This window comes from Chiloscyllium plagiosum, unplaced genomic scaffold (assembly GCF_037043375.1).
Source record: "Chiloscyllium plagiosum isolate Xiang-an unplaced genomic scaffold, Cpla_swu_hap1 HiC_scaffold_4, whole genome shotgun sequence".
NCBI classification, from domain to species: Eukaryota; Metazoa; Chordata; class Chondrichthyes; order Orectolobiformes; family Hemiscylliidae; genus Chiloscyllium; species Chiloscyllium plagiosum.
The window spans coordinates 61247936-61258625 of NW_028270142.1; the positions used below are offsets into that span (position 1 = coordinate 61247936).

At 49.3% G+C, this 10690-nt stretch overlaps 1 protein-coding gene across 2 annotated transcripts; it reads left to right on the forward strand.

Annotated features, from left to right (window-relative positions):
• Positions 1-276: 276 nt before the first annotated feature.
• On the forward strand, positions 277-7701 carry LOC122549144 (cytochrome c oxidase subunit 6C-1-like). 2 transcript variants are annotated; one of them, XM_043688482.2, is made up of 4 exons: positions 277-418; positions 2040-2160; positions 6121-6255; positions 7594-7701. In XM_043688482.2, exons 2-3 carry the CDS (start codon positions 2047-2049, stop codon positions 6241-6243), a joined length of 237 nt encoding a protein of 78 aa, XP_043544417.1. In that variant the 5' UTR covers positions 277-418; positions 2040-2046; the 3' UTR covers positions 6244-6255; positions 7594-7701. The 2 variants fall into 2 exon arrangements, with proteins under 2 accessions (XP_043544417.1, XP_087842413.1); XM_087986287.1 differs by lacking the exon at positions 277-418 and adding an exon at positions 1616-1770.
• Positions 7702-10690: the final 2989 nt, after the last annotated feature.

The window sequence follows — 10690 nt, forward strand, 5'->3', positions numbered from 1 at the left end:
TACAGCATGACGCTTGAATAAACCAGAAGGAGTTCAAGAAGCTGTACGTTGTTGGATTTTTTTTTGTGAATCTCCTGTTTATTTTTTTTCTTTTTTGTTCTAAAGTTGGAGGACTCCCGTGTAGAGAGCCCACGTTATTGGATTTTATGAGCACACAGCAATAATGAAGCTTAACCTGGGCCTCGACGCAACGTGAGGGCGGAGCCGAAACCGTTCCCAGGGCAATGACGTTATCTGAGGGAGGGGCCAATGGAAAGCGCTGGAGGCGGAGCATTGACGTTCGCTGAGGGGCGGGGCAACGTGGCACAGTCTGCTGGCATGTGACCGGAAGTAGCCCAACCGGAACAGGCATTTTGGCGGCTGCGCATTGACTCGTGGCCTGAATCCTCTGGGGTAGCTTGTACTGGGAGTAGAAGCAGTGAGTGTCTCAGCTTTGTTAAGGCCTGGAACCTGAAACTGCTCCTTGGCCAGAGGGCGGTTGGCAGCGCTCAGCGACTGTGTAGCCCACGAGCCGCCTTAGGCCTGAGCTGCGGCCTGTGCGGGAGGCGCGGCCGGTCACCTTGGAGCGGCTTCCCAGGGTCAGAGGAGGGTAACGGGGAAGAGCAAACTCTGAGCTGAGCTCACCCACACCCACACCTGGCGGTGGGATAAGGGAAAATGACTCACGTTTTAATATCGTGGGGGGAAAAACGGTCGGCTCTGTGTGTGTGGGGGGGAGAGAGGGTCGAGGATATTTATGGGGGGAGGAGTGGTCAAGGGCGGAGGATGAGAAAAGGGGAAGTTGGGCGTTAGAGGGGTGTGGGTAGGAAGGGGGGTGCTAGGGAAGGGATTTGGATTGCATTTAGGAATCCTGAGGAGAAGTGGGCTCGTGAGCAATAGAGGACTCTAGGGAGAGATGGTGTAGGAAGATGGGGCTTGTTGTGGTGTACCCTTGGGAAGTGGGTTTATGAGGTAGGGAGTTCATGGGGGGAGCATTGGGAGGGAAGGGGTATCTGTGAAATAGGTGCAAGTGGTTGGGCTTTGTTGGGGGCAGGTGGTGGCCTTGTTAAAAGCTGAGGAGCTTTGGGGATAAGGATAAGGTGTTATGGAGTTGGGTGTGGGATGGAGAGTTAGAATGAGGATGGAGGATGCTTGAGAATGGGTTCCAGATTGAGAGCTGTGTACATAGTACCAGGGATATTGCAAACAATGGGAACTTTGTGGTGAACTGGCTGCACAAAGGATGTTTTGTTTTCAGATGTGCACAAATGTTGCTACACAGGAATTCTATAGAAATTGTGTAGTGCACGTACTGAGCTGTTGACAGTAAAGAGAAATTAAAAGTACTGATCCTGAATTGACCTAAGAATATGGAGAAGGATCCAATTGCTATGGACTGTATTGGACCAATGATATGGAAAGACAAGTGGTTGTGGATGATGCAGGAACTAGGAGTAAATAGTAGTACTTTGTCTGTAACATTTTACATGAGAGCAAAAAAAACTGCAAATGCTAGGTTTCAAGGTAGGCAAGCAGGAGGCTGGAAGAACACAAGCTAGACAGCATCAGGAGGTGGAGAAGTCAGTGTTTCTGGTAGAAGGGTTATACCTGAAACGTTGACTTCTCCACCTCATGATGCCTGGCTTGCTATTTTCTGCGAGCTTCTGCTTGTCTACCTCATGTAAAATGAGCAAATTTTAAGGTGGTAAACAGGCACCAGGGGTTGATCAGTTGGCTCGTTGGATAAAGTGTTACCACGGCAAATGCACCAAAGGAACATGTTCGACCAAGGTATATTGCTGAATCTAACAAAGCTTTGGTATCAATAATTCTCTGATCCTTAGTTTTGTCAGGCTGTTCTGGAAGGCAAAGGGGTATGGGGAGGGGGTGAGAGTTGATCCCTGGGATATGGTGGGTAAGGGTTTTTTGAATGTTTTGAATTTGGTAACTGCAAATAATGTATTAATTGATTTAGTAAATTCATAAACTATTTTATCCAATCTTAAATGAAAGAATTGTTTTATACACGTTCATAATGGCTGCCTGTTTTTCCACACCAGATAAACCATGTCTTCTGCTGTGATTGCCAAGCCTGTGATGCGAGGCCTATTGGCCAAACGTCTGCGATTTCACTTGGCTGTGGCTTTTACTTTAGCTTTTGCAGCAGCTGGTACCTTCAAGGTAATCTTACTACTATGAATAATAATTTGCAGAAATCCTTTTTTCCATCTTCCCCCATCCTGGACACTGTATTACTATGGAGATTGCTCCTTATATTTTTTTAAAAAGGGGTGACTGCCCACAAAGTTGTATTGTACCATTATCTTAAAGGTAAATCTTATTTGGCTGACTTGATTAAATTCTTTTGACATCAAGAAGCATGGGATTAGGGATGGTGCAGTTGATTTTATGGCCTTCAGAAGATGTTTGTCAACGTACAGCAAAGTAGCTTACTAAAATTAAAACTGAAAATGTGTTGCTGGAAAAGCGCAGTGTTTCCTGGGGATTGGTATTAAGGACAGTGAATAATAATTTATAGATTCGAGGCATGATTAGTAAGTTTGCAGGTGATGCTAAAATAGGTGGTATTGTGGACAGTGAGGAAGGTTATCATAAATTGCAGCAGGATCATCTTCAGCTGGGGAAATGGGCTGAGTAGTGGCAAATGGACTTTAATATAAGTGAGTGTGTTGTGTTTTGGAAAGTCAAATCAACATAGGAATTTCTTGGTGAATGGTAGGGCTGTGAGGAGTGTAATGGAACAGAGGAACCTTGGAGTTCAGGTGCACGCTTGTCTGAAAGGTAGACAGGGCAGTGAAGCCTTCATCAGTCAGAGCATTGAGTATAGACATGAAGTTATGTTGCAATTGTACAGGACGTTGGTGAGGCTGCACTTGGATTATTCAGTTTTGGTCACCTTGTTATGGGAAGAATGTTATTAAACTGGAAAGAATGCAAAAAAAAACTTACAAGCATGTTGCCAGGACCGAGTGATAGGGAGAGGTTGGACAAGCTAGGACTTTTTTCTTTAGAGTTTTGGAGACTGAGGGGGGAATCTTATAGGTGTGCACACGATCGTGACAAGCATGGATAAGGTGAATGCACTCAGTCTGTCTCTTCCCCCCCCCACTCTGTCTCTTCCCCCCCCCTCTCTGTCTCTTCCCCCCCCCTCTGTCTCTTCCCCCCCCCCCTCTGTCTCTTCCCCCCCCCCTCTGTCTCTTCCCCCCCCCTCTGTCTCTTCCCCCCCCCTCTGTCTCTTCCCCCCCCCTCTGTCTCTTCCCCCCCCCTCTGTCTCTTCCCCCCCCCCTCTGTCTCTTCCCCCCCCCTCTGTCTCTTCCCCCCCCCTCTGTCTCTTCTCCCCCCCCTCTGTCTCTTCCCCCCCCCTCTGTCTCTTCCCCCCCCTCTGTCTCTTCCCCCCCCTCTGTCTCTTCCCCCCCCTCTGTCTCTTCCCCCCCCCTCTGTCTCTTCCCCCCCCTCTGTCTCTTCCCCCCCCCTCTGTCTCTTCCCCCCCCCTCTGTCTCTTCCCCCCCCTCTGTCTCTTCCCCCCCCCTCTGTCTCTTCCCCCCCCCTCTGTCTCTTCCCCCCCCCCTGTCTCTTCCCCCCCCCTCTGTCTCTTCCCCCCCCCTCTGTCTCTTCCCCCCCCCTCTGTCTCTTCCCCCCCCCTCTGTCTCTTCCCCCCCCCTCTGTCTCTTCCCCCCCCCTCTGTCTCTTCCCCCCCCCTCTGTCTCTTCCCCCCCCTCTGTCTCTTCCCCCCCCCTCTGTCTCTTCCCCCCCCCTCTGTCTCTTCCCCCCCCCTCTGTCTCTTCCCCCCCCTCTGTCTCTTCCCCCCCCTCTGTCTCTTCCCCCCCCTCTGTCTCTTCCCCCCCCTCTGTCTCTTCCCCCCCCCTCTGTCTCTTCCCCCCCCCTCTGTCTCTTCCCCCCCCTCTGTCTCTTCCCCCCCCCTCTGTCTCTTCCCCCCCCCTCTGTCTCTTCCCCCCCCTCTGTCTCTTCCCCCCCCCTCTGTCTCTTCCCCCCCCCTCTGTCTCTTCCCCCCCCTCTGTCTCTTCCCCCCCCCTCTGTCTCTTCCCCCCCCCTCTGTCTCTTCCCCCCCCCTCTGTCTCTTCCCCCCCCCTCTGTCTCTTCCCCCCCCCTCTGTCTCTTCCCCCCCCCTCTGTCTCTTCCCCCCCCCTCTGTCTCTTCCCCCCCCCTCTGTCTCTTCCCCCCCCTCTGTCTCTTCCCCCCCCCTCTGTCTCTTCCCCCCCCCTCTGTCTCTTCCCCCCCCCTCTGTCTCTTCCCCCCCCCTCTGTCTCTTCCCCCCCCCTCTGTCTCTTCCCCCCCCCTCTGTCTCTTCCCCCCCCCTCTGTCTCTTCCCCCCCCCTCTGTCTCTTCCCCCCCCTCTGTCTCTTCCCCCCCCTCTGTCTCTTCCCCCCCCCTCTGTCTCTTCCCCCCCCTCTGTCTCTTCCCCCCCCTCTGTCTCTTCCCCCCCCCTCTGTCTCTTCCCCCCCCTCTGTCTCTTCCCCCCCCCTCTGTCTCTTCCCCCCCCCTCTGTCTCTTCCCCCCCCCTCTGTCTCTTCCCCCCCCCTCTGTCTCTTCCCCCCCCCTCTGTCTCTTCCCCCCCCCTCTGTCTCTTCCCCCCCCTCTGTCTCTTCCCCCCCCTCTGTCTCTTCCCCCCCCCTCTGTCTCTTCCCCCCCCCTCTGTCTCTTCCCCCCCCCTCTGTCTCTTCCCCCCCCCTCTGTCTCTTCCCCCCCCCTCTGTCTCTTCCCCCCCCCTCTGTCTCTTCCCCCCCCCTCTGTCTCTTCCCCCCCCCTCTGTCTCTTCCCCCCCCCTCTGTCTCTTCCCCCCCCCTCTGTCTCTTCCCCCCCCCTCTGTCTCTTCCCCCCCCCTCTGTCTCTTCCCCCCCCCTCTGTCTCTTCCCCCCCCCTCTGTCTCTTCCCCCCCCCTCTGTCTCTTCCCCCCCCCTCTGTCTCTTCCCCCCCCCTCTGTCTCTTCCCCCCCCCTCTGTCTCTTCCCCCCCCCTCTGTCTCTTCCCCCCCCCTCTGTCTCTTCCCCCCCCCTCTGTCTCTTCCCCCCCCCTCTGTCTCTTCCCCCCCCCTCTGTCTCTTCCCCCCCCCTCTGTCTCTTCCCCCCCCCTCTGTCTCTTCCCCCCCCCTCTGTCTCTTCCCCCCCCCTCTGTCTCTTCCCCCCCCTCTGTCTCTTCCCCCCCCCTCTGTCTCTTCCCCCCCCTCTGTCTCTTCCCCCCCCCTCTGTCTCTTCCCCCCCCCTCTGTCTCTTCCCCCCCCCTCTGTCTCTTCTCCCCCCCCTCTGTCTCTTCCCCCCCCCTCTGTCTCTTCCCCCCCCCTCTGTCTCTTCCCCCCCCCTCTGTCTCTTCCCCCCCCCTCTGTCTCTTCCCCCCCCCTCTGTCTCTTCCCCCCCCTCTGTCTCTTCCCCCCCCCTCTGTCTCTTCCCCCCCCCTCTGTCTCTTCCCCCCCCCCTGTCTCTTCTCCCCCCCCCCTGTCTCTTCTCCCCCCCCCCTGTCTCTTCTCCCCCCCCCCCTGTCTCTTCTCCCCCCCCCCTGTCTCTTCTCCCCCCCCCCCTGTCTCTTCTCCCCCCCCCCCCGTCTCTTCTCCCCCCCCCCTGTCTCTTCTCCCCCCCCCCCTGTCTCTTCTCCCCCCCCCCCCGTCTCTTCTCCCCCCCCCCCCCGTCTCTTCCCCCCCCCCCTCCCCGTCTCTTCCCCCCCCCCCCCTCCCCGTCTCTTCCCCCCCCCCTCCCCGTCTCTTCCCCCCCCCCCTCCCCGTCTCTTCCCCCCCCCCCTCCCCGTCTCTTCCCCCCCCCCCTCCCCGTCTCTTCCCCCCCCCCCTCCCCGTCTCTTCCCCCCCCCCCTCCCCGTCTCTTTCCCCCCCCCCCTGTCTCTTCCCCCCCCCTCTCTCTGTCTCTTCCCCCCCCTTCTTAATTTTAGATCATGTGATTTCATGTAAGTTGGTGTTTCTTAAATCTGTTGAAAGAGTACATGATGTGATTTATTTTTTTCAATCTGATTGACCCAAACCTGAATTAAATTCTGCATTTGCTTCAATAAGCTGGAACTTTTGATTGTGAAACATTGCGTTTAAACCGTTGTTTCATGCTTAACTTCATAAATATGCTGAAAATGTAAACTTGTCCTATTTGTTAATTGATTGCAGTTTGTAGTAGGTGAATCCAGGAAGAAAGCATATGCTGACTTCTATAAGAAGTATGATTCAATGAAGGCTTTTGAGGCCATGAGGGATGCTGGTATATTTGAAAGTGTGAAACCAAAGAAGTAGAGTCTTTCAAAGGTAATCATTTACATTGCATTTAAATAAAAGTATCGACTTGTATCTGAACAGTTCTTTACAACACTGAAAATTGTTTCAATTGCAACTGGCTCTTGGAACTTTTTTTGAGATCTGTGAATAGTGAGAAGCCTTAGTATTTCAGGAAGGAGCTGGTGGTCGTGATGCATGTTTTTTTTTCAGTACATAAACTGTCCTGATTACATGCTGAACCTTATTAAATTATCGGAAGAATAGAATACAAAAGTAGGCAAGTTAACTTGTTATGTGGGGCATTAGTGTCTGCAGTTCACTGCACAGTATTGGTCACCTTATTGAAGGATGTAATTCCATCTGAAGCAGTTCTGAGAAGGCTTACCAGACTGATGCATGAAATGAGAGGGTTTAGATTAGATTACTTAGTGTGGAAACAGACCCTTCGGCCCAACAAGTCCACACCGCCCCGCCGAAGCGCAATCCACCCATACCCCTACATTTACCCCTTAACTAACACTACGGGCAATTTAGTATGGCCAATTCACCTGACTTGCACATCTTTGGACTGTGGGAGGAAACCGGAGCACCCGGAGGAAACCCACGCAGACACTGGGAGAACGTGCAAACTCCACACAGTCAGTCACCTGAGGCGGGAATTGAACCCGGGTCTCTGGTGCTGTGAGGCAGCAGTGCTAACCACTGTGCCTTGTTTTACAAGGAAGAGGTTTAACCTCTTCGTTATCCTGCACTACAGAGCAACTCTGGTGAATTGGAGTAAATGGGGTGAGGATTCTTGCCTACAATGCAAAGTTCAATAAGGTAAATGAAAATGAACAGGTTGCTTCTCACTGGAATTCAGTATGAGAGGAAACTATTCTCCTGTGCTTAGTCTATTCCTTCAGCCAACTGTTTCAAGTGGGTGGATTGACTGCAGGTTATTTGTATACAAATGTGTGGCAAGTAAACTTGTTCATAAGTGTAGTTCTGTGAAAGGCTCACATCATAAATGCCTGTTCAGTGAGGCTTACAGCTTGCTAAGGCACAGCAAAGTTTGTTTTTCAAGGCTTGCTACTTCAAATATTGGACAAATACTGTGGCTTCATAGACTGACAATAGGATTGTATTTTGCATATATTCCAGGGATATCAAAGTTCCTATAATCAATCAATTTCTCCTTTTGAAGAAAACAGCTGTTTTTAATGTTATATATAAAATTAGTAATGTTCGACTTTAGTTCATATCTGCTACTTTTTGACAAATCTTCAAAAAGAAATGAGTACCAATGATATCAAAATGATCTTGATGCAACATTTTTAGGTAAAAGACTTAGTGTTTGATAATGATTTTCTTTCCTATTTAAAACAGGAACCTTGGAATGAATGACAAGATTGCTCCTCTGTCTTACACTGGGGAACTGGAAATATATGCTTTGTGCATTCTATACCTGATTTATAAATAAAATATTGAATTTTCTGATCTGGAACACTTGCATTTTCATTGCCATTATCCACACAACTTTGAAACTTTAAACCTGATCTTTCTCTAAAATAGACCAGGGAGTAGTGGAAGACTGAATTTCCCATTGGATGATTTACTGATATTGAGCTGGAAGAAGGTGTGATAAAGTAATTGATTAGGAAATGCTATGAAGGAATGTGGCTTATTTTTGAAGCAAAAAGCTATCCATATTGCCTTTGAGAGCTTTGTAGGATTTTAAAATTGAAATATAGAAAGTGCATTTGTGTGCATGTTTACTGGTACCATGACAGTAGTATTGTTGCAAGTCAAATGAAATCATGAGAAACCTTAACCCTTGTCTGCTTGGTGTGTTCCTATTGATGATTATGAAACTCCACAAAGATTATGGATCTCTTCTCTGAAGGGGGAGATGGAAAGCAGATGCTTTCAATTTTACAGCAGAGAAAGTAAACACACAAGGCATTCAACCTAGCAAAATAGAAAATGTTTTTATTCTTTTGTCAGCATTGTTTCTAGCCAATGACTTATTGCTGTGGAGTTTCTACTTGATTTCCCTATTTCTAACATCTACAGACAATTTTGCATAGCTATTTCACCTAACTTGCACATCTTTGAACTATGGAAGGAAACTGGATCACTTAGCAGAAACCCACACAGACAGGGGGAGAATGTGTGAAGTTTGCAGTCACTGGACTCTGGAATTACACCTGAGTCCCTGTTGCTATGAAGCAACAGAAGGATTTAAAATTCAAAACACACCTGTGCTAAATAATTAGGATGGAGTGGGGTTGTTTCTGGCTGAGTTTTCTAAATTCTCCAGCCAGAAACAACCCCACTCCATCCTACCAAACCTTCAGTGCTTGGACACTACACTGACTTAATTAGCATTTACCCAATTTGATAAAATCTCTCCCTCTTAGTATTGCCTATCGTAATTGTAACCTGGAAACTGATTAGTTTAACTGCAAGTTATAATGATGACAAGTGTTATCACAATGTACTTAAACAATCTAAACGCCCAGGATAGTACCAATTCATTTTTGAAGACAGAAAAGGCAGGTTAGGAGAGATTTACAGGAAGTGTGTTGGATCTAGTTATCTGTGGCTTATGAGTCTAAGGCTGGATATATGAGAATATATAAAGCAAAAATATGCACTCGTTAAGGTACAGATAGGAATTAAAAATAAAAGGTAGATATCTAAGCAGTAATTAAAAACCAAGCAAATGTTATCGTCCATTAAGGTAGGCCTAGTAACTACAGAATATTGTTACTACTTCAGCCTTTATCTGGCAGATATTCACCAAATAAACCAGTTTCCTAAACTATAAAAAAACATTAATCAGGTATTTCTCCAATACTTAATTTGGTAGTCAATGCATTGACTCTATTCATGTAGATGAATGTTGTTTCAATGCCTTCGTACATAGGCTAACATAGATTGATAATAGGATATGGGTTGGCGATTCCGATAGGTGTAAATGTAAGGCAAGGAGAGTGATGGAAATGGATTGATAATGAATTCTGAACATCAGCCCAGCAATAAAGAGGATACTAAAGTTGAAGCTGAAGGAGTATGAATTTGGGCCTAATAAGTTAACTTTAGCCACTGGTAGGATGGCTTTGGTTTTGCTATTTGTTAGAAAAACTTGTTCACACAGGCAGTCAGCACAATGTTTAGATTAGATTACTTACAGTATGGAAACAGGCCCTTCAGCCCAACAAGTCCACACTGCCCCGCCGAAGCGCAACCCACCCATATCCCTACATTTACCCCTTACCTAACACTAAGGGCAATTTAGCATAGCCAATTCACCTTACCTGCACATCTTTTGGACTGTGGGAGGAAACCGGAGCACCTGGAGGAAACCCACGCAGACACGGGGAGAACGTGCAAACTCCACACAGTCAGTCGCCTGAGGCGGGAATTGAACCCGGGTCTCTGGCGCTGTGAGGCAGCAGTGCTAACCACTGTGCCACCGTGCCGTCACTCTCTCTCTACCCAAGCTGTAGCTTGGGGTGATTTGCAGCTAAAGGAAAAGAATAATTTGCTGATTGCAAATAATTAAGTCTTGCTTCAGGATTGGTATAATATTAAAAGGTGCGCCAAAGAGGAAGTGAAGCAGCAGAAAATGGCTATTCATGCTGAAAGTGGCGGCGTAAGGGCAATACACCACAGTATTAACTTAGTCTTGGAATAAGGATGTTAGATCACCAAGGAGGATCAAAGGATAGCTATCCCACTGGAAATTGTCCTCAGCTTCAGAAGTATTCAGAGGGAATGCTGCCTGAATCTGAGGCAGGATATAATACGTAGGCAAGCAGGAAATCTGCTTTTTACAAAGTGTGCATTGTCCGTAGAATCCCTACAGTGTGAGAGCAGGTCATTTGGCCCATTGAGTCAAAACTGACCTTCTGAAGAGTATCTCATTCAGACCCACAACCCTACCCTATCACCTCACATTTACCATGGCTAATCCACTTCGCCTGCTCTTCCCTGGTCACTGTGGGAAATTTAGCATGGCCAATCCACCTAACCTACACATCTTTGAACTGTGGGAGGAAACCCCGCAAACATTGGGAGAACATGCAAACTCTACCTAGACAGTCCCCAGAATCTGGAATCGAACCCAGGTGCCCCTCACTGTGAAGCAGCAGTGCTAACCACTGAGTCAGTGCGTTGTCTCAAGCTTCATATCTTTCCTGACCCCTCTCAGGAAGGCAGCATAAGCAAACAGTTTGGATATGTGACAAAGCTACTGACTGAGACCATACACTTCTCGTTTCAAGACAGAATGCGGGCATCGATCTCACTACCTCTTACATGCAAAGCCAGCGCTCTACCATTTGAGCTAATTTCCCTAAATTATTAGATGCTTTAGAAGCAGGCCACTCGACCCACTGAATCCACACTGACCTACTATGTAGACCTACACCCCTACCCTATCCTTGTAACCCTGCATTTCCCATGGCTAACCCACCGA